The sequence below is a fragment of the Caretta caretta genome, chromosome 8, assembly GCF_965140235.1.
Source record: "Caretta caretta isolate rCarCar2 chromosome 8, rCarCar1.hap1, whole genome shotgun sequence".
Lineage (NCBI taxonomy): Eukaryota > Metazoa > Chordata > Testudines > Cheloniidae > Caretta > Caretta caretta.
In genome coordinates this window covers 47,365,355-47,392,734 of record NC_134213.1, presented here as the reverse complement: position 1 = coordinate 47,392,734, position 27,380 = coordinate 47,365,355, and the positions used below count along the sequence as shown (strand labels likewise).

Here is a 27,380-nt window from a genome sequence, read left to right as displayed (position 1 = left end):
AAAGGACATTGTCTGCAGAAAGCCCCCAGCTTATCAGAAACTGGTAAAAAAGTGTTAAAAGAAACATTAAGAATACACAAAGGACTCAAAAAGGTAAGAAATAACCTCACAACCTTAACTCTGCTTCCTTGTGAGTTTGCCTGATGGTACTGTCCAGATCCTCGGCTAGTGTAAACCAGTGTAGTTTCCTAGAAGTCACAGACCTTGGACCCTATGAAAAAGCTTCCATGGGGCCCAGAGGAGAGTGTAGGAGCAATGCCACAGAGGTGGCTGGGCCTCACTTCCATGTGGAAGTTGGGAGAACAATGCGTATTGTGGGCCTATGAATTTAATGTCATAAGAGATTTTATAGACTAAACCAGGGGTCTCAAAGTCCTGGCCTGCGGGCCATCTGTGGCCCGAGAACCTCCCCACTGTGGCTCGCGGAGGAGAGACGCATGTGGACACACTGCCGGCATTGCCGGCATTTAGCCCCAGCAGCTCCCATTGGCTGAGGGAGAGGGACAGAGATACCATCACTAGTCGCCGGGCAGAGTCAGCCATGGAGGTAGCAGCATTAGTTGCTGGGCAGAGTCAGCCATGGAGGCAGTATCACTTTTCCCCCCACAATGAATATGAACAACTCAAAATACCGAACACAACTATCTGATGCCCACCTTGCTGCAATCCTGACGGTTTCAACTGCTCAGTCACTCAGGCCAAACATCAACAAACTGACAGAACTGAAGCATTGCCAGGTGTCTGGCAAACACTAAAAACTCTCTGGCAGATGAAGAATTGTATAAAGTTGTATGACAGTTTTATTATTTCTAAGAAATTCAAAATAAAAAATACAATATAAATGTTTGCTTTTCTGAACACCATCTTCAGTGACATTATTGGCCCACGGGGAGGATTTGAGGACTGGCACTGGCCCTAAGGTAAATTGAGCTTGAGACCCCTGGACTAAACTGTTCAGGATACTCTAGGTTAAGGTTCCCACAGGGTCAGTATTCCCCTGGGAAACACACAGCATTCTGCCCTGATGCCATTCCAAGCCTGGACTAAGCCTAGCTGAAACCTGGAGGTACCATTATATTGCCGCACACATGGACATTGCCAAGCCAGAGAGGTGTAAAGAGATGTATCAGTTCAGAACAGTGAGCTCTGAGCTATTAAGTAGCTTCTTTTATCAGCTGCACAATGATCCTACCCAACGTCTCTCCAAGGCAGTACAACTGCTGTCCTGCTATATAGGTCTCTGGGACACCATCCAATGTGGGTCCAAAAATAGACAAAAACCCCATGAAGAGTCTCAATGCCATCCCAGGACGCTGTCCACTAGACCACACTGCCTCTCCAGAGTCAGTTGCACTCTACTCACTTTGTGCCTTGCCGAGAAGACCTGGCTTCCCAGGGGAATGAATAGCAAACATGGCTTGGAGGCGACCCAGCGCCTGAAAAACAAAAATCACCCTCCAATATGCCAAAGAGGGAGAGGGAGCCACTGCACAACAGCCATGGTCCTTTGAAGTAGAAGCTAAAGAGATTTTAAAAACTAATCAAATTAGAGCGATCCCTCTGGGAGCACATATACTTTTACCCTGGCTAAGCAATATCCCGGTTTGGGTTTTTAGAACTTTCCAGCAGCTGCTAGGTTAGGAGGGTGACACGGGAGAGATTATTCTGAGCAAGTGCTAAGAGCCAGCACTTTCTCCGGCTCCATTCCCAGACATTCCCCCTCCCTCCAATATAGGATGACAGAGGACTGCCCCAGTTTAAATGACACTCTCAGCCTCTTGGAAACGACAGGTACTGCTCAGACCACAATCCAAGCAATTCCCACCCACCCTCCCCAAACAGCCCATAAACTATCATCACCATGGATGGTAAGGGAGCCCATTTAGCCTTTAAGTCACGCTGGCGCAAGACGGACGAGGAGCTCTGTCGGCACAGCATGTCTTTTATCCTGCACAAGGCCATACGAAGTGATTTCTTTCAGAGTTACCTCTACCTGCTGGAGCGGCTTCCCCTTGGTGAGTTCTCTGTGTGTGTCTGTCTGTGGACAGTGCCTAGTGCATTGTGCAAGCTACCAGAATACAAATAAATTGATAATAATGATAAATAGCTCTGCTAAGCCTTAGCACAGACAATAAGGTGCTATACAAGCCAGTCTGTTCTATCCTTCAGCTACCACTGATCTGGCATCACAGTTTATTGTATCTTGGTGCCACAATGATAAGCACCACAGAAATAGATGGATTGGCAGATGAGATCTACTTTGCTTGCAGATGCAGTTAATGCTATTTTTTTCCATTTACAGTTAAAATAAAAAATGTGTTGTGAGTTTAAGGATGAGAAACTGCATTGTGTGTGAGTGCGAAAGAGAGAGAGAGAGAAAAAAAACTGGAGCAGACATGCTTTGCTTTCTGGCTGTCAAATGTCCATATTTGTTATCTTTCCAGATGTCCGTATCTTTGATCCAAGTCTTGCTTTGCAGAGTGGAAAGGTGCTTGCGAAACAATGCTGGGTGGGTCTGTTATCAAGAGTTTGCTATCCTAAATCTCTCCCACAATTCACTCAATCCAATTATTTATTTAGTTTCAAAGTACTTCTGGAAGGAAGTGTTAATTTATGGCCAGATTTTGACAGGAGCTGCTGAATGCTAAGTGCCGAGCTACTTTTTTAGGAAATAGTGCTGAAATAGGATCTGAGCTCTACTGAAATGTCTGGCCCCGAATATGTAAGGTTTAGGATGTCCTACTCCAATTCCAAAAAGCCACAATTGTCCTGATGACAATCAAAAAGAAGCCAGGTTTTGACTTAGGACTGTATTATTTTAAGATGGTCACTTTGCCAGCTGCATACTGCAGGCTATGCTTAATGTTAGAATCACATCAGTTAGAGATAGAAAGAACCTTTAAGGTCACATCTTGTTTATCTTATTGGCAGGGCATTTGTTCTTGAGGGCTTCCTCCACATTCACAGGCAACAGATCACCTTTGCTGAACATGTGCACCTGCCATTGACACCAGGGGGAATTCTGTTAAAGATCAAGGCATTTATAGGTCTCTTAGAGAGTGGAGGTAGTTCTGTGTTTTGCACTATTTCTATAGAGCTGCTAAACAGACAAACAAAATGTGCAACCATCTGAAGTGTCCCATAGAAGATAAATTCACTTCACCCTAGTCATTCTGAGAGGATGAGAGGGAATGGGTAAGAATGTTGTGGGGAATCTCAATAAAAAAGAAAGATCTTCTTAGTTATAGCCTTACATAATTCCTAAAAGTCCATTACAATGCTAGTCCTTCCCTTTGTTCTGAAAATAAGTGCAAGGTATTAGAAACTCAGCCAAATTTCTGACTGTTTAGTTGTCCAAAATAACTATGAATAGACTCTTAGATTTTAAGGCCTCAAGGTATCATTATATCATCTAGTTTGAGTTCCTGTATAGCACAGGCCACAGGGTTTCACACAGTGATTCCTGCAACATATATTTTAGAAGGGCAACCTCTTGATTTAAAGTTATCAAGTGATGGGAGAATCCACCCGGTCCCTAGGTAAGTTGTTCAAATGATTAATTACCCTCACTGTTAAAAAAAAATTGTGCCTTGTTTCCAGTATCGTGTCTAGCTGGTTGTCTAGCGTCAGTGTCCAGCTGTCGGGTTGGTTATCCCTTTGTCTGCTAAGCTGAAGAGCTCTCTGCCATCAGGTATCTTCTCCCCACAAATATATCTGCAGACTGACCAAATCACCTCTTAGGCCATGCCTACACTAACTGCCGGATCGGATCCCTGATCGCTCTACCGTCGACTCCAGAACTCCACCACAGCGAGAGGCGGAAGCTGAGTCGACGGGGGAGCGGTGGCCATCAATCCCGCGCCGCGAAGACGCGAAGTAAGTGATTCTAAGTCGATCTAAGATACTTCGACTTCAGCTACGCTATTCTCGTAGCTGAAGTTGCGTATCTTAGATCGATTCCCCCATGGCCCAGTGTAGACCAGGCCTTAGTTATGCTAAATAGATGGAGCTCCTTTTGTTTTTCACTGTAAAGCAGCTTTCCTAGTCCCTGAATCAATCTTCTAGCTCTTTTCTAACCCCTTTCCAATTTGTCAATTTACTGTCAGTTTGTCCAATTTAGCAACTCTTTCTGCTGTGTCTCTGAGCAAGGAGATGAGTGGTGGGCTGGGAAGCATGTGGCAGCCCCAAAAGCCAGGATAGTATTACTGTTTCAAGTTCAGTTCCATGGAGAACATAGCACCCCATGTAAAACGTCTAAGTCTGAGTCACAGCATCTGTGGTTAGATCCAGGTCTCTCTTCTTTAACCTCAATATTACACAACATGACAAAGCCCCTGATTTAGCAAGGCCTTAAGCATGCACCTAGCTTTGCACAAGTAGTCCCATTTCAAGGTTAGAGCAGCCTAGGGTCAGGAAGGTGCAAAGTTGGTTTAAAGTTAGCCGTCATTCACCCTGGGCTATATGTCCTGTTCTGGACCTCAGAGAGGTGCAGCATAGAATCTCACCCTAGTGTTACATGTGAGCTGAGCGTATTCAGTGTCTAGCCAATTTACAAGAAATCAACATGCCATTTTTCCAGCCAAAAATAGCACTTTTTTCTTTGTATAAATACGTTATGGGAGTGAATTTAGGCCCCAACTTAGCAATGCACTTAAGTGAGTGTATAACGTGAAGCACATGAGCAGACCTGTGGACTTCAATGGAACTACTCAGATACTTACATTTATGAAAATACTTAAGTGTTTTGCTGGATCGGGGCCTTAATGCTGAGCATAGGTGCTGGAACTAGGGGTGCTGCAGCACCCCCTGGCTTGAAGTGGTTTCCATCATATACAGAGTTTACAGCTTGGTTCAATGGCTCTCAGTACTCCTACTATACAAATTGCTCCAGCACCCCCAGGTGCTGAGGAAGGATGATCCACTGCAAAGAAAACAGAATGCTGTCAGTTTGTAGGGCTAAATATTCTGGACCATGAGCCCCAGGTCTCTATGTAAAATTGGTTCTTTGGGGATGAACTTTACCTTTGGACAAAAAAGGGCTTAAGTGGCCCCTAGTCTTGTGCCCGTCTGCTACACAGGGGTAAAATTCACCCAGGGTTCTCAAATGTGTGTTTAAAACTGATGCACCAAGCATTGGCCACATGATGCATTTTAAAGTGGGGGCTCAGCTGAATGGACACAACTGAACTGGTTCTCTGTCTCACAGAAATCGGTTTGAGTCACAAAGACAGGCTCACAAATGCAAACTTCTGTTCCCATCACACAATTTTAGAAGAGTGAACCCCACAGCTAAGAAAAATATGAGATATTATGTCTGAGAGCAGGAATGCCTCCAACACTAGGTTGCTACCATTTCTTTGATCAGAGCAAGGGCCCTTCAGAAGTTTGGGAAAGAAACTCCTAAATTGATACCTAAGAAAAGAATAGGAGTGCCAATTTGGACTTTGCAACGGCAAAAAGTTTAGGTAAACGTTCATTGGTCTAGCTCACAGGCTTGGAATTCATCTCTTGGCCACCACTTTGCATCCAGACCATGTTGGTACTGACTACAAATCATTAACATCTGATAACTGTTCAGTGACCTTTACAAAATGAATTTCTGATCTCAGTCTGCTTTCTAGTGAGTACTTCATAACCATCGCTGCTTGGACTCCTTGCCAGCAGCTTCAACTTGGAGACCAAGAATGTATAGAAAAATGCTACTTCACTAGAAACATTTCTCACACCCCAAAAGTAGCTATATGACTAGGTAAGCTATTTACCTCTGAAAACTCTACACATGAAAAACAGCTACAGCCCTTCACATCTCTGAGGCTAAGGGGCCTGAGATCCTGGCCTGGATGCTGGATCTCATTTTACAGCTACACTGCAATAAAACATTGGATCAGTAAATACACTTCCTCATTCACTTCTAATCAATTGTTCCATAGCAATCAGCCTGATCAAATTGTAGGTTATGACCTTCCCTACATGCACAGAAGGGGAGGACTAACATGAAAGGAGCTGTGGTTGGTTTGATCATCAAAGCTTGTCACTCCAAAACTGCACCCAAGACCTGGTATTGTCCTTTTATCTGGAATAGGTTTCAGAGGAACAGCCGTGTTAGTCTGTATTCGCAAAAAGAAAAGGAGTACTTGTGGCACCTTAGAGACTAACCAATTTATTGGGAATATAGGATATCGACAGGGGACATCACATCAGGGAGTGTTCAAATGTTTGCCTAGGCTCTCCATATTCACATTTGGGGTCATTCCTCACTTCCACTTGGTCATATTGTCACCACTCTTTGCCCCCCTGCTCTTGCTTGGTTTAGCATACACCAGTGTTTTTGCTCTACATCAGTGCTTGGGTCCTGAAGAAACCAGGTTCTCCAAGGTTACTGGCATTTCCTGACATTTTGTTACTCTGCAGCCTTCCACGGTGTTTTTTTTTTTGGGGTAAGGGATTTTCAAAGGCAAAGCTCTTCCTGGAATTCAGCCTCTTGGGTGAAGGAATGTGCCCACACAGTAGGTGTCTTGGATCATGCACCTGTTTTTGTCTCTCCTTTTTACTGAAGGCATCCCATCTCACTGATGGCAGTGGAATCCCAGTGAGACAGTATACAACAGTGTAGGAGTTGGTTTCAAGGTCAATGTGACAATCGTACAACTGAGTTCCGTTTCAATTCTGTGTACATGGCTCAAGTGTGACCATTCTGGGCACAGTACTCCACAGCTGAGTAACACAGGGCAAGACTGGTTGCTCAGAGTATTTTGGGGTCCTATTTGTGTTGGCCAGTTTCTGGAGTGCACAATTCCTGGAGCTCACTTTTTCAGGTTCTTGTGCTCTTTGAACGTCAGCATTCTGTCCAATGTGACCACAGGGTACTCCAGATATCCAGAGTGCTCAAGGATTGTATCATCCCATGATATCTGCAGTTTTCCTTGGCCTGGTGGTGTTTCAGGTGGAAGGTGCACACTTGTGTCTTGCTAGGCTTAGCATTCAGGAACCAAGTACAGCAGTATTTTTCAGGTACACTCAGGGAGTCGGTTAAAATGCGCTTAGTGTCATCAGATCTTTCCACCTGGGAAGTTATGCAAAGATCATCTGCCTAAATTAATCTTTGCATGTCAGGGAATTCTGGTTGGTCATTGGGGTGGACATTAAACAGCAAGGGTGATAGCACTGAACCTTGGGGCAATCCCTCCCATTGTGCTAGCCATCAACTTTTATGACCATCCATTTTGGCAAAGAAATGTTGATTTTTGAGCAGGGAAGAGGTGACCAGGACTATCTGGCTCTTTCCAATTTCAACAGCAGTGCATGATGGTTCACAGTGTGATATGCAGTTGACAGATCAACAAATACAGCCTCTGTAATTTTGCAGGTTTTGAAGCCATTTTCAATGTATTGAGGTAGGTTTGCAACTTGGCCACAGCATAAATATCCTGGTTGGAAACCAGCCTGGGCATCAGCCAGCTGCTCTTCCTCTATGAGCACTATTCTAACTATTATCATCTGCTCATATAGTTTGTAGGTTGAGCAGATTAGGATATTGGGCAATAACTCTTTGCAGGGTTAGGGTCTTTATGTGGTTTGAGTAGTGCAACCCCTTTGGCCTGACTCCACAGCCTGGGTGGCTGCGTTAACACTTGCATAGCGACAAAGAAGTGAAATAGCCACTTCTGTGCTCTCGTCCCAAAGTGTAGCAATGATTCATTAGCTATACCATCGAGACTAGCTGCTTTCCACTTTTCAGGGTTTTCATGGCTGCTGCTCATTGTGGACTTTGTTGTCTGAGGAGTTAGCAAAGTTCCTGCTTGATTGTTTAGTTTTATACTTTGCTTTGTGGGCTGGTTTGTGAGTTGGGATGAGTTGGTGTGTAGCTTGGTTGGGAGAGACTACGGCAACGCGCTTTGGTTGTTGTGCATCGGGGTTCAGCTTGCGAATGGTGGCCCATTCTTTTTTGCTATCATTTCAATCAGCTCCCTTCAGTGGTTGTGCTGCTCATTTCCAATCTCTCTCATAAGCTCACTGGTTTCTTCACTGAATGGATCCAGGTCAAACAATTCTGAATCTCTCTTATATTGTTGGCTTGCCTGTTCTGAAAGCCCAGGTGTATATAGTCTCCAACATCACTTAGGGATGTACTTTTGGGCACACTTTCACACCAGGGAGACAAGTTCGCCATAGTGCTCATGTATCAGAGTGGTACTACAGATGGATACATTAGTTCAAAGGTGAAGCTTTCCCAGGAAGCTTTTCTGAAGTAGAATCTTGGCAGGTACTTTGTTTTTGAGTTGCACTGCAGCCTCTATTGCCACTTGTGCTGGTCTATCATTGCCATAACCTCCCTTCTGAAGTTGCCGGCATTTTCAGGGGTCACAAAAGCTAGATCGGGATTGTACCCCTTGTTCCATCCAGTGCTTTGGAAGGCACATTTGTCCTTGAAGTCATAGAGCAAGGTCAACTTGTTAGTTGCCACCCCCTTCTCAACTTCCCCCCCTTCGTTGGGGAATCCCGAGATGATGTTACTGTTGAAATCGGCTGGGACAAGACATGGTTTTACAGCAGTGGAAGGTCAGTTGGCCATGCAAACTGTTCACTTGGTGGTTTGTAAACAGAAATTGCTGCCATCATAAGTGCTTTTGTACCATGGTGCTTCACAGCAGTGTTTTTCCACCAGTCTTTTGTCACATAAAAGTATTGTGCCGCATAAATGTTGCTTTTGATGTTCGCAGCTATATGCATGCCAGGAGTGTTTGGTGGTGTTGCCTTGCCGTGTGTCTCTTGCAAGCACATAATATCTGTTTTCATGTCAGATAGCATTTCAGCCTTCTTTGCAGAGAACCCCTCCACATCGAAATGGACAGTTTTTAGTGCCATTTTTGGCTGAGAAGTTTATGTCGACAACTATGTCTGAGTCTTCTATTGTGGTCTCGGTGGGTATTGTCAGATTTGGTCTCTCTCCTGTTTAGCTGCAATGGGAGTCATGACATGAATGTATCTGACACGACCCCTGGTTGGCTTGATGAGTGGGCAAAACCATGAACTGCGCCCCTCTGGGATGTGGTGACAGTAGAGAGGGGAAGCCAGAGGGTGGTGTGTAGCTGAGGGTCCATGAGAAATTCAGGGCCAGACTCCAAAGATCTGAGATCCTGAGCAGCATGTCACTCCCATGTGATCCCTTTCATTGGGGTCACACTTTGAGTGTTACTGCTCTGAACAGTAATATGGGCTGCCCCTTGCACACAAACCTCAGCCCTGAAGCACAAGCTGCATGTTCATTCCTCTCCTTTCCATCCATCAGAATATGAAACTCCGTCTGTTGATAAGCCCAATAAAATTGCTCTAGAAATCCTCAATGGAATCTCTTAAGTGAGATCTTGTAAAGCGAGTATCCTGGGGCTCAGTTCCACTAGCCTCATCAGCAGTGGCTGCAGTATACAGAGAAAGGGGATACAGGAGTAGAAGGGCAACAGTCCCTGCAGCAATGGACGACAGCCAGTGGATCCTTCTATTTCCCAGGGTCTGACAATCACCATGGTCAAGATTTGCAGGGGATCCACTGCCACTCCCTTGATTTTTCTTCCTTTAGTGAAATGTTTCTTTGGAATATGGAAAATAACCAGTGGAGTGTGTCAAACCTGGGTTTGACCCTTGCTGGGCTCAGCACTCACTTGTGGTATAAATTTCTCAGGCATAACATAAATGTGTAATGGATTAAAGCTTTAATAGTATCCGCTCGGCAGTCAGCTTAAGCAGGTGATGACAAGAAGGGCTGGTAATGCTGCTTTTGTTGGATAAAGGATATCCCTGGCATGCTGCTAATACGTAACCCAAGAGCACTATTTTGCTCAGAGTGGTCTTTAGTGGTAATTATTCCCTATTTTACTTCCTTTGCCCCTCCCTCATTTGCCTCCAGGATGTCATTCTGGTGCTCAGGATGGGCAAGCACACATTTATTCCCCACTGGGCTCCTTGCCTTCAGTAAATACAGTCCATGGTCATTCGTGAGTTGTGGTCTACTCTGGTCCTCCACAGTGCAGTCTCACTTGCCTGTTCAAAGCCCAGGCAATAATTATTATCAATAAAGGTGCAGTACACGGAAGACAAAGTCATAACAGTTGCAAGCTACATAAACTGCATTCCTTTTCCCTCATTTTATTTATTTAGTCTACAGGGAAATCTGCGTTTACACTGTGGCTGAAGGTACCTAATCAGACGGACATTTGGCACTTGCTCACTTCCAGTGCTGCACATGTATTGGAGATGCACGACCTATAGTAGGCCTGGCCACATACTGCAAACTGCTCACGAGTATTTGTTCCAAATCTGTACCAGCATTAGATTCATCCCTACCTCCTTGTTACTTGCTATTCAAAGGCAGTCATGTGATTGGGTCTTCATTCACAGGAATGTTTGGGAACAGCTCTTTTTCATGCAAGAAAAAGCTACATTATCCGCCTTCAAAGCCCTCCTCAAAACTCTCCTTTGCATTGATGCCTACAAAAAAAAACTTGACAATGCTTAGGCAGAGACCACTTTCTCTCATGCTGATCAATGTTATCTCATTGTTTCCTCGTATTCCTATCTGTCTGTCTGTATCTGTCTGTTGTCTTGTCTTTTATTTAGATTGTAAGCGCCTACAAATACTCAGAAAGGGTAAGTACGAAAAACCCAGAACATTTAGCACAGATCTCAGTTAAGGAAAGAAAAAGGGAAAAGTATCAAATATCAAGTTGAGAATTCATGTTTCTTAGACAGCTGCAAAGCTACTATTCTTGGTTACCAGCAGACCATGTGGTAGTAATATAGAGCCCAAACATTTAAAAACGAAACAATGAAAATAGAAACTCCAGACTCTAGCACCTATTGTGTCACCCTCATCAATTACACATCCCTCCTCCTTTTTGATCTGTGGCAGATGAAAATTTAGGGATTGATGCGCTACCACCTTGCACCTTATTTAGGGCCGGACTGTGCAACTGACCCCAACACCGGTGCCAAGCAGGAAGAAAATATTACAGAAAGTCATAGAATTCTTCACTCAGTCACACCGGTGGGACCGTTTTACTCCTGCTTGGCACAGACTTTGCACGCTTATAATCAACTACACAGGGTGCTGGGCCTTGGACTATACAAACCAATTAGCTTCATCTCGGGGTACCTGTACACTGCAATCAGAGGTGTGACTGCAGCACATGGAGCCATACCCAAGCTAGCTTTGATCGAAGCAGCTCAAACAACAATAGAAGTGAAACCGCAGCAGCACGGGCTGTACTTGAGCAACTGGCTCATACTGTTGGGACTTCAATGCTATTGCTATTCAAGCTAGCTCGAGCAAAGCTAGCTCAGGTAGGTCCATGTGTGCGAAGTTATCCCTCTGATTGCCATGTAGACATACCCATAGTCTAAAAAGTGGCACTGCACAAATGTTAATGCGACCCACGGTTCTGCTGTGTAGCAAACAGCCTCTATGGGTCTAATTGGCATGTGTGTTTGCTCTCAAGTCTGAAATCTACAATTTTGAATTAACATGGAGCCGTCTGGGAAGGTAGGGATGTATTTACACAAATGGGCCCTGACCCTGGAAGGTGCTGAGCGGCCTCAGTTCCCATTGACTTTAATGCGAGTTGATGGACCTCAGCATCTTGCCGGAGACAGTCCAGAATTAATCATTCTTTTAATTAGGAAGAGAATTTTGCAAATTGTTGGTTTATTTCCACATTCAAATATCTTACATGCGTGCACACACACACCAATAAGACACCCAATCAGACCATGGAGTATCCCATTATAAATAAATAATAATACACTTTCTGTTTGCAGTGAAACTTTATGCTTTAACGAGCGAAGTGATCAACGGCGAGATGCAGTTCTATGCCAGAGCCAAACATTTCTACCGGGAGGTGCCAGCGACAGAAGAGGGCATGATGGGAGACTACATCGAGCTGTCCAGTACAGACATTGAATCCTCCAGGGAATTTCTTAGAAAGTTTATTGGGGTAAGTCATCCGCTCCAATCTTTGGCAAGAAGCAGGGCTCATGTCTCATAATTCACCTGCATCATGCCCAGTCCTTCTTCAGCTCTTAGGGCCTGATCCTGCAAAACACGCCATGCAGGTGGACCCAAGCACTTGCACAGAACCCCAGAGTTCCACAGAGGTTATGGGGTGGTTCTATTTGTAGGATTGGGGCCGTACATAGGCAAAAGTCTCACTGGCTTCAGTAGGAGTTTCACCTGTGTAAATGCTACAAGGTCAGACCTGGTCCGTTCTGTAAAGTGGACATGATATACCAAATCAGACTAATATTCCAGCTAGCCCACTACCCTGCCTCTCTCAGAGTCTGTTTCTAAATGTTTCTGAAGAAGTTGTGAGACATCCCACATGATAGGCTGGGCCTTTTTAGGTCCAGGGCTTTTTCAGAGACCCTTCTCTCTTAAAAGTCTTTCCAATTACGGGACACTTGCTTTCCGAGTCGTTCAAATTAGTCTCTCCAGCATGGGGCACGGCTACTTGCAGGTTTAAACTAGTGTAAATAGTGGATTCTCTGTAATTTGAGATCTTTAAACCATGATTTAAGGACTTCGGTAACTCAGCCAGAGGTTAGGAGTCTGTTACAGGAGTGGATGGGTGAGGTTCTGTGGCCTGCAATGTGTAGGAGGCCAGACTAGATGATCATGATGGTCCGTTCTGACTTTAAAGTCTATGAGTCTATAGAGGTCTGGCTTGTCAATGAAGGTGAAGTAGTTAAACCCTAGGTCAGGGCTTATCTCCAACCTCTCCCTGTTGTAGTTGGCTTGTACCTGATCTGGAGGGCCCTTGCGTGTGGCAGAGGTTTGCAAGCCATCTTCCTCCTGGCAGCTCTGTTGCAAGCATTGCTGCCTCTGAGGCCCAGCTGCCTTCCTCTGGTTACCACCCTTTCCTGTGACAGATTCTCTCTTTTAAGCTCATTTCCTACACATGGCATAGAATCATAGAATCGTAGAATATCAGGGTTGGAAGGGACCTCAGGAGGTCATCTAGTCCAACCCCCTGCTCAAAGCAGGACCAATCCCCAATTAAATCATCCCAGCCAGGGCTTTGTCAAGCCTGACCTTAAAAACTTCTAAGGAAGGAGATTCTACCACCTCCCGAGGTAACGCATTCCAGTGTTTCACCACCCTCCTAGTGAAAAAGTTTTTCCTAATATCCAACCTAAACCTCCCCCACTACAACTTGAGACCATTACTCCTTGTCCTGTCCTCTGAAGATGCACCTATTTAGTACTGGTTGAGCCCAGAGGAGCTTGTTAGCGATTTCCTGATTGGGATAGGGGTGTGCCGCATCCCACCCTCTATTAGGCAAACATGGAATAAGCTGCCCATAGAGAATTTTTTTTCCTAACCTCAGTCACTTAGGGCCAGATTTTTAAAGATATGTAGGTGCTTAAAGATGCAGATGGGCGTCAAGGGGGGATTTTTCCAAAGCACCTCGCTGGGGATGTGTTCATTATCCATACCCATGTCTTAAACGTTTGTGCAACCTGCTAAGCTTTCGGCCTCAGTGATATCTTGGGGCAATGAGATCCATGAGTTAATTAGGGTTTCTATAAAGTAGTATGTTCCTTTATCAGGTTTAAATATATTGGGATGGAAAGTGGTGGTATTTTAACAACACAGAACAACACTACATAGCAATGTAGGGCAGGAATTGAGGAAGAATATTGTATCCAATAGAAACTACTGGGGGAATGTGTCAGTGCAATAGAATTGCCTGAACTGGTAAATATGTATTAGTAATAATAATAAATTATTAATTATTAGGAGTAGTACACTAGCACCTAGAGTCCCAAAACAGATCAGGACCTCAGGGTGTTAGGTGCTGTACAAACACACAATAAGAAATACTCCCTTCCCTAAAGAGGCAAGGGATGGGAGGAAGCGATTTGCCCAAGGTCACAGAGGAGATCAGTACCAGAAATCAAACCCAAGTCTCCTGACTCCCACACCACTGCCCAATCCACTAGACCATGCTGCACTTATATAGTTAGTTGTGCTCCTTCATATTAAATAAGCGTCTAACCAATGGTCATAAAATTGCGATCGAGAGTAGCAAAATAATTTTTCATTTCAGTCTTCTCATTCTGGGTGGTGTTGCAGTGGGTTTGTTCCGTCTCTGATCAGCATAAAATCTGATGACTAACAAGTCCCTTGTATTTTAAAGTCTCTGCTGCTTTGCACTGAGGGTAGCATCATACTTCGGCTGAGAGGCCGTGCACTCTAGTTTACTGCTTACAGTCCTGGGAGCCAAGAACCCCTGCATTTGAAGTCCAGCTGTGCCAGGAAGGAACAGAAAGTCCCGCCGTTCACTGAGCTGGTCCATTGTTATGGGCATTGTAAGGGGACTCGGCCAAGGCTCGTCCCTCTGCGGTGTGGTGGGGCACCACACGTCCTTGCTACACCCTCTCTGCTGGGTTGGGGAATACCCAGTCTATGGCTCAGTCCTTCAGGCAGGGACTGAGCAAGCAGTACAATATAAGCCCCGGCCCTGGGTCAGGGCTGGCAGCAAACAAATAGTCACAGGCTCAGGCCCTCAGACAGGGACTGAGCAAATAGTTCAACAGCAAATCCCAGGCTCCTGGCTTTGAGCAACCAGGGAGAGGGGGAGACTGCCACCCACGAGGTGTGTGGCAGGGGGTCGCAGGCCCACCCATTCCACTGCATCCCAGCCTGGGGCCCTAGCAGCGACAGAAGGCCTGCTGCTGTGTCAGTGGGGATCCTGGCCACAACACACTGACATTGGCTCTGGCAGCGCTGCAGCCAGACTAGGATCGGCTGCCCCCGGGCTACTTCTGGACTCCCCCTCATAGGGTACCTGGGTCAGGGTGGTATCCTCAGAGGGTTCCAGCACCATGGGTTCCTCCAGGTAGCTGGCAAGGGGTAGGCTTGGCAGCTCCTCTGGGTAGCTGGCGAGGGGTAGGCTTGGCAGCTCCTCTGTGCACTGGTCGGCATTAGGCATTGGCTGGTCCGGCCAGTCCTTGGGTCGGCCGCGGATTGCCAGGGTCTCCCAAGCCGGAGCCAGGCCACAGGCACCTGGCCTCTCCGGCAGCTGCCACCCAAGTGAGCTCTGGGGTTGGGCTTTTATACTTCCTGTCCTGCGCCTTGACCTCTAGGGGGCGGGCGCAGGATCCACTGGCTCCACCCACTTTGGTGTCTGGGGAGGTTCTTCCCTCTGCGGGGTGGTGGGGCACCACACCGCCTCACTACAGGCATACATTTATTAGTGGTCTGGTAGAGTCTGTGGGATACTAGTATCATGCTTTATCAACAATAAGCCTGGCTGGATGCCTTCATACCTTAACGGATCTTGTGGTCATTGGGCGGTTCGCCTGAAGTCTGCAGTGCCATCTGTCTGGGCTGGAGCAGCACACAGGGGGAACACACAGATGCAGCCAAACATCTGACCACAGAGGTGAATGAAGGAGTGAAGTCCAAACCTGAATAGGCCACAATTCTTGAAAATTCCTGCAATAGACCACACACTTTGTGTGGCCAGCCTATGTAAATATCCAGGAACCAGCATCATTGATCAACCATTACTTGCATCACCACGGACCAGCTGCCTGGTTTTGCTGATATACTCTGATGCTTGCTTGAGTATGCAAAGAATAGGACTGTAAGTGTTATATCTAGTTCCAGCTTAGCTTGGGAAACCCTTCAAATAGAGCTGGTCACAGTAGACACTGCACGTAATAGCCCTCTCCCTTTTACATTACAGGCAAGGTCATCTCCCTTGCTAGTGCTCTGCAGCCTCTAGTGCTTGCATTTGTGTGTTGATTTGCTCTAACACATTTCACAGGCTTTTTTTAATGCCCAGGAGCCATTTTTAAGGTTGAGATTTAAGAACTAGGAAGCTTTTGATATGTCAAGTCCTGATTTTTAGGATTCTGTGTTATTTCCATCCACTAAATGGCTCCCTGAGATTAAAAAAGGCTAATGATAAGCCCAAAATATAAATACTATGGCATTCTGGTATATCCCGGCAGAAGCCCCAGCCTAATGCTTTATAGGTTGTGTGAGAGATAGAGAATTCATCCCCAGCTTTTTGTTTTAAAGGTGTATGTATTATTTCCTCAGTATTCTTGGATATTTCCTTGTTGAACTATTACTACTATTAGTTACTTGTATTACGGTAGCACCTAGGAGCCCCTTGTGCTAGGTGCTGTATAAACACAGAACTAAAAGTTGGTCCCTTCCCCAAGAGCTTGCACACGAAGTAAAGAAGTGAGACAAAATAAAATGTACAAAATGCGCTAATACAGGTGGATAAAAATAAGCCAAGAGACTCATACTTAATGGGAGGGAGAAATCTGGGAGACAGTAATACCAAGAGAGACCTATGGGGAAAGCAGCCAATAAATTACAGATGAATTTACAAGACGATACGACTGAAAAAAAAAATCTACATTTCGGTCTGCTTATATGAAGGCATAATGTAATGGGGTAAAGAGATAATAATTCTTTTTGTATAGCTCTGGTGCTAATGCAGCTGGAATATTGCACTGACTTCTGGACAGTTGGTTACCAGCAAAATATTGACAAAATGAAGTGAGTTCAGAGAAGAGGAACAAAACTACCATTGGTTGGGTAATAGAAGAAAATATACAATGAGTTCATTAGTCAGTAAGGTGCCCTGCACTTCATCAAATAATATAACCAATAAACAGTATTCAAACAGTGCTGATAAGAATTATCAGGGTGCTTTGGAAGAAAGGGTATATGAGGATAAAAGAGATTAGCTTGACCAAGTAATGACTAAAGGGAGACTTGCTAAGAGAGAGGGATTATTTAGCAAGGTACATAGGGTATAACATGGAGATAATGGGATGAAAATAAGAATGGGAACATATAGGCTGAATATCAGAAAAGTCTTTCCGACAGTATTAGGCTGTGTAATAACTTCCCAAGGGAAGTAGCGGAAGCTTTGTTGCTTGGACTTTTGAAATTAGAATGGACAAGGTGCTAGAAAATGTTCTGTAGACACAAGCAGCCATTTGCAGGATGGGGACAAGAGGTTCTAATAGGGATTTTTGTATCTTATCTCCACGTTTCTCACAGATATTTATAACGTGCCCATTACCATGTATAGTGAGGGGGCGTGGCCTCCCTCTGAGAGTGTTGGGGAGAAACCACTCTCCACCACTGGTGGATGGAGCCAGGCAAGCCACACCCCCGACCAGAACCAGAGGGGCAGGACAGGAAGTTTAAAAGGCAGGCCCTGCTGCTTAGTTATGCAAGAGCTGGAGAAGGAAGCAGATGTTTCTTGCCTGATGCTGAGCCCTGCACCTGAGTTGGAGCTCTACAGTGCTGAGGACCCAGAAGAGGTGCTGGAACTGTTGACTGACCAGTACCCGGAGGAGCTACTGGGACTACCACTGTACTTGTACCCTGGGGGGACAGAGGAACCCCAGGAGATGGAGGTACACTCAGGAGGGGTAGTAGGAAGTAGCCCAGGGACACCAGAGTCCGGTTGTGTTGCCAGAGTCTAGGTCAGCGTGTTACAGTGGAATCGCTACTGACCCAGTGGCGGAACCCTCTGCCACTGTCAGGGCCCTGGGCTGGGTGGAGTAGGGTGGGTCTGGGTCCCCCTGCAGTTGTCCCACTCCTGGGATGGCCACCTACCCATCTTAGGCCGGATGACCTGCTTTTGCTTACTTCTCTGCCCTGCCCGAGGACCAGAGCCCTGAGACTGCTAATTCTCTTATTGAGCATTGCATGTATAGGTACAACCTAATGAGCGGGCATGGCCTCTCCCTAAGACTGACAGGGAGGGATGGCCACTAACCACTACACGATGTTATTGGCTCATTTGTTGGATCTGAACACTGAAGGATAGGGCATGGTCATTATTTTATTATCCAATGAATGCCAAATAGTTTGGCCTAGTACTCGGTGTATAGTGAATCCAAACCCAAATACACTCATGGCCCAATCCTCTGCCTTCTCTCTGCATCCCATTACTCCTAGAGCTGACTACAGTCTTGTCATCAGAATGTTTTTTGACTAACATTGGCTTTTTGACCAAAATGATTTTTTTTGTGTGTGTGTGGACAATTTTCATTTGGGTTGAAGTTTTCCAGTTGTTAGATGACAAAATGGAAATTGAATATTTTGCCATAAAAGTTTTCAATTCTCAGTAAAGTTTTTGGTGTCTGAACACTGAAAATTTTTATCAAAAATATTTTTTTGATTAGTGAATTATTTTCCCTTTTTAATTTTGTGTTTGTCAACAAATTTGCATTGCAAATTTTTTTAAAAATACAAACTTTATGATTTTTTTTGTGGAAAAATAACTTTTTTTTTTAAACCAACTCTAGTGCCTCCCTCCTCACCTGCAGCTTTCCCTCTGAGACAGGAAGCAGTAATGGAAAAGTTCCTGTGTTCTAATCCCTTCTCTGCCACTGCCCTTCTTTGCATTCCTTTCCACTCCTCCAAAGCCTTGAGCAGTGACGCCATGAGCCTCTGCCATGGCTGCCTGTGATGGGCTGTATAAACTCTGCATTAACAGAGAAGGGGCTTGGGAAGCTCTGTGCACTGAGGTAACCCTGTCAATCATGCATGGGAAGCAGGAAAGCTTTAAAAAGGAGGAAGCTGCAATCTGCAAGGGGGAAGCCCTGAGAAGGGAGCGGCTGGAGTAGCTCCTGAAACAGCAGGAAGAACCTTCACTCCAGAAACGCCCCCAGCTCTGCAAGGAGCCCAGTGAACTTCAGGGGCAAACCCGATAGGTAAAGACTGAGGCGGCTACCCAGGCACCTCTGAAGTAAGGCGGTGCCTCTACCATTTCTGCTTTTCATTGATCTCAGGAGGGGCTTGTTTTGTGTTGAACCTGCACCTTTGCTTTCCCCCCCACCCATCAACCAAGCAGGGCTCACAAGGGCAGGACCCACAACAAGGACTAAGAGGGTGTGGCTTGTACTGGAGTAACCCCATGGTGGTAACTGGGTATGGCAAGAGTCCAGAGCCCCACTAGGGCAGTGCCCCAGAGAGACTAATTTTATACTGCCATGACCCTAGGAAGCTCCATTGGCACCTCATTCTGCTACTTGCCAGAGCTTTTGAATATGTACATCTTCTACAGGATAGCAGCTTAGGGGACGAGATGGAATGAGGGAACCAACCAGTAGAGTGTTTTCCATTCAAACAATCCTAAAGCAAGGCTGATCAAAAGCCTGTCTGGCAAAACTGTTTGACAATGGAAAATTGGGTTTTCAACTCAAGTAAGGGGTTTTTTTTTTTTTTTTTTTGCAAAAAAGTGTCTGCTCTCTGTGGAAAATTTTGATTTTTCATTAAAATACAGGGCACCTGAAATTCAGATAATTTCAGCTGAAAAGCAAAATATTTTGATTAAAAATGGAGTTGCAATGGCTCATGGGAACTGTAGTTCAGGGGTGGTTCAAGCTCACATTCTCCCCAATAGGTGGGCCTTCCAGGTGCGACTACATCTTCCATGATACACCACTTTCTCCCCTCTCGCTGAGGGAAGCGGGTGCCTCATAGGGAGCTCCTGGCCATGGTGCATCGTGAGAGATGAAGTCTGGCCAGACAGCTCTGCCTAACAGACAATGGGAGCATAAGGTATCCAAACTACAACTCCCAGGAGGCAGTGTGGTGCCATTTTCAATCAGAATGTTTTGGTTTTTGATATTGCACTGAGAAGCCAAAAATGAATAATGACTAATGTTCTTTGGCTAGTGAAGAGTTCATGGATCAGGCATTCTCCACAGGCCAAGAACATTCTTAATTAGCCAAAGAACATTTGTCATGTTATTTACATGCTGTACACTAGGTGCATGGACAATATCTAATAGTATGTAAATTAGTAGATACATTTACAGAGGATGAGACAGTGCCCTTACAAGGAAACCGAGATAAGAGGCAGCCTAAGGAAGGAGTTTTGTGACCCTGACTTCTCTGATGTGAATTTCCATGTGGCCAATTAGCAAGTCCTTACAGGCTGGGGACCGACTGGCTAAGTGGCAGTTTGGCAGAATAGGGCCTGGGAATTACAGTGGACGAAAAGCTGGATATGAGTCAACAGTGTGCCCTTGTTGCCAAGAAAACTAACAGCATATTGGGCCGCATTAGTAGGAGCATTGCCAGCAGATCGAGGGAAGTGATTATTCCCCTCTATTCGGCACTGGTGATGCCATATCTGGAGTATGGCATCCAGTTTTGAGCCCCCCACTACAGAAAGGATGTGGACAAATTGGAGAGAGTCCAGCGGAGGCAACAAAAATGATTAGGGGGCTGGGGCACATGACTTATGAGGAAAGGCTGAGGGAACTGGGTTTATTTAGTCTGCAGAAGAGAAGAGTGAGGGGGGGATTTGATAGCAGCCTTCAGCTACCTGAAGGGGGGTTCCAAAGAGGATGGAGCTAGGCTGTTCTCAGTGGTGGCAGATGACAGAACAAGGAGCAATGATCTCAAGTTGCAGTGGGGGAGGTCTAGGTGGAATATTAGGAAACACTATTTCACTAGGAGGGTGGCGAAGCACTTGAATGGATTACCTAGGGAGGTGGTGGAATCTCCATCTTTTGAGGTTTTTAAGGCCCAACTTGACAAAGCCCTGGCTGGGATGGTTTAGTTGGTCTTGGCCCTGCTTTGAGCAGGGGGTTGGACTAAATGACCTCCTGAGGTCTCTTCCAACCCTAATCTTCTATGATTCTATGAAAAATTAGATCTGTTCTGATGAATGCATCAGTAAAAAGCTATGCTAGAACTGGTTGGAAAACAGGGATTTTTCCTGTGGAAAATTTTGGGTTTACCTTGTGCAGGGCAGACACACACTCTTGCAAGTAAGGTCAGATTAATCTTCAGAAATGGACAAAGCAGGACCAGTAGAGTGAGTGGCTGAGATCTTTCCAGGCCTCTGTGTTTATTCTACAGCTACCTCATGTAACTAGATGCACAGCCAGTATATTTATAGCCATGATGTCGTCCTTGGGACTGTCCTTTGACCGTAATAATCTGCTGAATTAATCATTGAAAGGGGGCCCAAGAAGTGATGATATACAAGCCTCTGACATGATTTATTCTTAGTCTTGTTGAAGGAGGTCGTTTAATAAGCAGATAGAGCCAAATCCTTCCTTGATGTATCTTTTTTTGAAAGGTATGGAGTTACAGCAGGGATGACCTTGGCCCTTAGCTTTCGTTTCAACACTGACTTACATAGGAGAGGGGAGAAGGTGTTTACATTTGTCTCCAATGTGTTTTCTTTAAAGACAAATTAAGTTGGAGGAGTTCCAGTCTCACAGTTAATGCCTGCACACTGCTAAAATTCCCATTTTACAGCAAAACAGCAGGTTCTTAAGAGCCCATGTATAGCTAGAATAGAAGCTGCTGCTATAATTAAGCAAGAAACACATCAATTAGAAACATCCTTTTTCAGCAGCTCATTGTTACTTTCTCATACACATACCTGTGGTGCTGAGATTGATCATGTCCAATCTCTGTACAGAGATGATGTTTTTTAAAAAATGTTCAGCAAAATCAATTTGTCCATTTTTGAATTCTATGTACCTTGTGGAGGGGAATACATTTTCCCCATATGATTCAATCCTTTGGGTGGTCAGAACTCAACCATGCCTGTATTGCCTTTGTTTAAACACACCGTGTTTTGCAGAGATTAAACGTATGCTTAAATCTACTGTTAAGATTTAGTTGTCTTCAGAGGACCATGGGGTCAGTTGGTATTGTGACAGGTTGGTTTTGGTGGATGGGTAGGTGTGAATAGATGAGAACTGAACTTGCAAGGACTTTATGAAATGGGTGAATGTTTTAGGAAAACTAAGGACTTGTGAAAACTTTATGTTCACCATTGTGCCAGGCAAAAGACTCCCTGCTTTGTAGGAATGAGCACAGGGCTGGGATTTAGGAGGTCCCAAGTTCTAGTCTATTGTCAGGGACATGTCACTTAAACATTCCTTAATTAGGCCTTCCAGCATTTCTAGGCTGTATGCAAATATGGTTACCTACAGATGGGTAAACTGAGCACAGACAGGTTGGGTGATTTTTCCCAAGGCAGGGGCATAGCGACTGGAGGGAGACATGGCCCCCTCCAACATTTTACTATCCTGTTGATGGACAAGGTGGATGAGGTAATATATTTTATTGGACCATCTTTGGTTGATGAAAAAGACAAGCTTTTGAGCTACACAGGACTTGAAAGCATGTCTCTTTCACCAGCAGAAATTGGTCCAATAAAAGATATTACCTCATCCACCTTGTTTCTCTAATATCCTGGGACTAACACAGCTACCACAACACTGTAAATATCCTGTTGATGGTCATTTGTGGCCAATCTTGTCAGCTAACTTGATTCTTCCCAATCATGCCTGAACATGATAAAGTGCTATAATGTAGACAAGCCCCCACAGGGGAACTTGATAGAGCCATTCAAGTTAAGAGTTTAGTACAAGACCCTGTCCCACGGACCAAAACCAAAAAGGCATGCCATGAAGTTAATGACCAATAAATGCAGGCCACCTGTGAAACTCCCTGCCACTGGGGATCACAGAGTTAATCATCTGGATAATTTTCTGTCTGGTAATGATATTTTTAGGTTTGCATGTTAAGCTTAGTCAGAGCTCATACATTAGACTGTAAGCTGATTGCAGCAGGGGACAGGGGAGAATTTCCTTCTGTGCTGACATTACCATCAAATTCTGTACAGCACTGCAAAACCAACTATGTGCACAATGCAGCGTTTCCTTTTCAGTGTCAAGTATAAAATTATGATGGAGGCAAGAAAGTGGATTTGATGGACTAATTGAGTGATCCAGCGATCCTCCTGGTGGTGCTATTTCTGGCTTTTAAATGGTTTTCTTGTACTCCACAGGGTCCTGGAAAAGCTGGCACGGAGCATGCCCTCGACTGCGGTTCTGGGATTGGACGGGTCACTAAGCATGTCCTCTTGCCAGTTTTCAAGAGCGTGGAACTGGTGGATATGATGGAGAATTTCCTGGCTGAGGCCCAGAACTATTTACAGGGTAAGAAGGACAGAGTAAAGATGTACTATTGCTACAGCCTCCAGGAATTCACTCCAGCCCCCCAAAAATATGATGTCATCTGGATACAGTGGGTTTCAGGTTAGTTCACCATTTATATATTTAATGAACCATCCATATATTGCATTAAAATACATGTTCAAAGAATGTTGAGGTTGCAAAGTCAGGTACTCAAAAGTTAGGAAATGCCTGAATTAAGATTGCCTGGGCATAGGCACTGGCAAGGTGCGGCATTGAGAACACAGAAGATACAAAAACAAGGAGTCCGGTGGCACCTTAAAGACTAACAGATTTATTTGGGCATAAGCTTTCATGGGCTAGAACCCACTTCATCTGATGCATTTCTCTCCATGTCTTTTAAGGAGCCCTTGGACTCCTTGTTTTTTTGTGGATGCAGACTAACATGGCTACCCCCTGATATTTGATAGCAGATACAATTTCCTTGTTTTCAGTTCTAGTGCACCATAGCAGTCCCCAGCTGCCAGGAGGAGCAACTGCAGGAAAATACTGTTGCACCTCTGCAGCCTTGGAAAGGAGCATGCTCAGTCACTGTTGGTATGGCACATCATAGTCTGGTCATCATGTTTATTATGGTAGTGCCTAAGGACAAGCAAAATGGAGCTCCATTGTGCTAGGTGCTGTACAAACACCGTGCATTAGATGTTTTCTGCCCTGAAGAGCTTACCATCAAAATATACCAGACAGACACAGGGTCAGGGAAGGGAATACATTTTCCCCGTAGGATTCAATCCTTTGGGTGGTCAGAACTCAACCATGCCTGTATTGCCTCTGTTTAAACACATCGTGTTTTGCAGAGATTAAATGTATGCTTAAATCTACTGTTAAGATTTAGCTGTCAGAATACTCCTGCAGAGTGAACAATGGGATTGTAGAAAATGTCACGTTAGTTCCACAACGTGTGTGTGGGTTTACTTAGGAGGCAGATCAGCTGAGGGGAGGAGTGAGGGGGACAGGTCGAGGATGGAGCAGGTTCAGTGCAGATGAACTCTGCAAAGAATTTAGCTGCCAAATTTCAAGTTCCTGGTGGTATTAGGCTAGGCCCTCCTCAAGCGCCCTCGCAAGGAAGGAAGGTGCCCCGCAGACACCTGGCCTCAGTTTCCCTCCCAACTAGGGTGACCAGATGTCCCAATTTTATAGGGACAGTCCCGATATTTGGGGCTCTCTCTTATATAGGCACCTATTACTTCCCACACCTGTCCCGGTTTTTCACACTTGCTATCTGGTCACCCTACTCCCAACACTCCCTTGGGCTGAGAACACCCTTGTCATGGAGTAATTTATCATTATACATGTCTCAAAGGCATATAGCAAAGACCCATATTGTAACTCCAAACACCTCTGGCTCTGCCGCCTTTTGTCACTTACTTCTCCCTCAGTCCCCAATCTTCCTTCAAGGGGAGGGTTCCTGGGTTTGTCCCTATCATCCCCTAATGGAGTTCAAAGACTCAAACAAAGCAACAATGCAAACGGCAGCCACCCTGGGGTTAGGGAAGGGCTCACACCCCATCTGGGTTCTTTCCTTGCTCTGTGTATGGGACTGAAACCACAGGGCCCTCTAGGCCTTCCTTCACCCCAGCACTCACAGAGATTGCAGGTAAGTCCCCACTACTGCTCTGCAGGCCCTTGGCTTCCTTCATCCTCTGTTCTCTCCTAGTTCCCTGCCCCTTATACAGGACAATGGCCACAGGAGCACTCCCTGGGGCTCTGGAGTTCCCACCACCCAGGAGCCTACTTCTGGCCTCTCTCTCCTTCCTGGCTCTCAAGCCTCCTTATGTCTTCTGACCCCAGGTGCTACCCTGCCCTGTAATCAGCCCTAGCCAGGGCACACCTATTCAGTCACAGGACTGAGGCCCTCTCCCTTAAAGGGGCTCATGCTATGGTCTGAATTCCATTAAAGGGGCCAGTTCAGGTGGTGGTATAGTTGAGTGTATAGCCGCCTTCCAAACCATTGAGCTGAGTTTGATTCCTGGTCAGTGCAGCAGTGTGGCTTTACCAAGAGTCATGGTGGATTCTCCATCACTGATCATTTTTACATCAGAATTGGGTGTTTTTTCTAATGGATCTGTTCTAGGAATTATTTTAGGGAAGGTCTCTGGCCTGTGTTATACTGAAGGTCAGACAAGATGACCACAATGGTCCCTTGTGGCTTTGGAATCTCTATGAATCTATAAAAAAACCCCTGTGACTCTGGTTCACAGCATGGGGGCATTAGAGCTGTGTAACGAAACATTTGTACACATTTTTTAACATGGGGAAAAACATCAGATTTTTCCCTAAACTTGGTTTTGGAAATGGCTGAACCATTTTTGCAGAAACTTAAAAAAAATTCACTCTGTGGCAGACACATGACATGGAATATTTTAACCCAAATGGTTAAGTTTGGCAAAGTTAGAAGCAACTGAAAACAGGGTCTTATAATGGAAACTCTTAGGCTAACTTAAGTATAGATGGCTCTATCAGCTGTACCTATAACACAAGTGACTGTGTTATTATCTTACCTGCAAATGCTGTGGAGTGAACCGTGCTTGCCAGGAAAAGAGGACAGGGTGTCAGGCTTCTCAAATACCTGCTGTGTGTGAAATAAAGCGGCAGTAAGGTTGTCCAAACTCTTTGGATCGTCCAGCTTCAAGTGCCCCTGCTGGCAGCTGAGTGCAACAAGAAAATGGCAAATTCAAGGGTGTCCTTAACTGCTTAGGGCCAAATCAAAAGCACAAGCCTGGGACATTAACATGCTAGCTACCATGTCCCATCCCAAATCTGAGCAAAGTTAAGAAATTAAAGCTGTAGGGAGAACAAAGTGGCTCATGGGGCAGGGAATCTAGATCATCTTCATTCTAAATAGGAACATGGCATGACTGTGAGCCTTTTAATGAGAAGTTTTGCTAAATGAAACAAAATGAAATAGGTTTAATCACATTGATTCATGTTTATGGAATGGGAAGTGACCTGTTTCAGATCATCTCATAGATTTAATGGTTGGGTGATTTCAGTGCATTTGGTGCACCCTTGCGTGTGAACGATTAACTCTTTAAAAACACCTCCAATGGCATGTTGACCCAATGACCTGCTCCCAAGACACAACATCTGAGACTCTAAGGCCTAGTCTACATTAGAAAAGGTTTGGTGGCATTGCTATACCAAACCTTCCTAGTGTAGATGCAGCTTATACCAGCAAAAGAGTGCTGGTATAAGGAAGAAAACCCGGTGTCCTATGAGTCCCAGTCTCCTGCTCTCACCCTGAGAAACACTTCTGTTAGTTACTTTGCGTCAAATAAGTGGAGTATAAATAAGCTGATGAAGTCAAGCCCCAGCTGAGAGGAGTGCAATCAGATGCACTGGAATGGTGAACCACAACCCATTTCTGTCTCTTCACCTATAGGATACCTGACCGATAAAGATCTCTTGGAGTTTCTTATCCGGTGTCAAAATGGCTTGAAGGATAACGGCGTTGTCATTCTCAAGGACAACGTGGCCCGGGAAGGCTGTATCCTGGACCCATTGGACAGCAGTGTGATCCGAGACCTGAGCATCCTCCGGAGCCTTGTTGAGAAAAGCGGACTCACCATCCTGCAGCAGGAGAGGCAGGAGGGCTTCCCTGAGCAGTGTGTCCCCGTCTGGATGTTGGCCATGCAGAAGAACCCTGGCGTACCCTGAAGGGGGGATGTGTAGATGTGAAGCCCCTGAAACATGACTGATGCCCAGGACTTGTGATGAGAGGAAGCAGAGAAATGTCTCCTAAAATCCCACTAGTAGGATAGCTCTACTGCTATAGCTACAGGGCTCTGCTCCCTCCAAATGATCATGAGAGTAGCTGCACCTGAGCCAGGGCATGCTGGGAACTACCCTGCTCCCCAAACCAGGCTGCCTCGTCTTCACATCTTCTACTAACAGGCCTCCTCTCTGTGAGATTTCTATTTTGTTAAAGGGATAAAACTCATCTGTGAGAAAATAATTAGGCTAAAGCTTTCCAAAGTGACTTGAGAGTCTCAGATTTTGGGTGCCCCATTTGAGATGCCATAGCAAAGCCTGTTTTTTTTTGTTTGTTTTGTTTTTTCCCAGAGGATGGATGCTCAGCTCTTCCTGGAAATCAGGGCCCCTTAAGAAGATTCAAGTTGGACATACAAATCACTTCTCTTCTGAAAATCTCGGCTTAACTCCTTATCTGTGTGGCTAATACCTTAGATTATTAGAACCAAAAATGTCAGGAGTGTCTAATCTATTTACTGTCAGTTATGCTGTTTGTTTATTTGTTTTTTATTTATTTTTTGCATTTCCCTCAGTTTAGACAGTGAAACTAATCTGGTCAATTTCATATTTTAAGTCAATTT

At 45.1% G+C, this 27,380-nt stretch overlaps 1 protein-coding gene across 1 annotated transcript; it reads left to right on the top strand.

Annotated features, from left to right (window-relative positions):
- Window positions 1-1,861: 1,861 nt before the first annotated feature.
- Window positions 1,862-26,746, top strand: NTMT2 (N-terminal Xaa-Pro-Lys N-methyltransferase 2). Its single transcript, XM_075131952.1, has 5 exons — window positions 1,862-2,015; window positions 10,615-10,644; window positions 11,812-11,987; window positions 22,863-23,112; window positions 26,432-26,746. The coding sequence occupies exons 1-5, from the start codon at window positions 1,862-1,864 to the stop codon at window positions 26,704-26,706; spliced, it is 885 nt and encodes a 294-aa protein (XP_074988053.1). The 3' UTR covers window positions 26,707-26,746.
- Window positions 26,747-27,380: the final 634 nt, after the last annotated feature.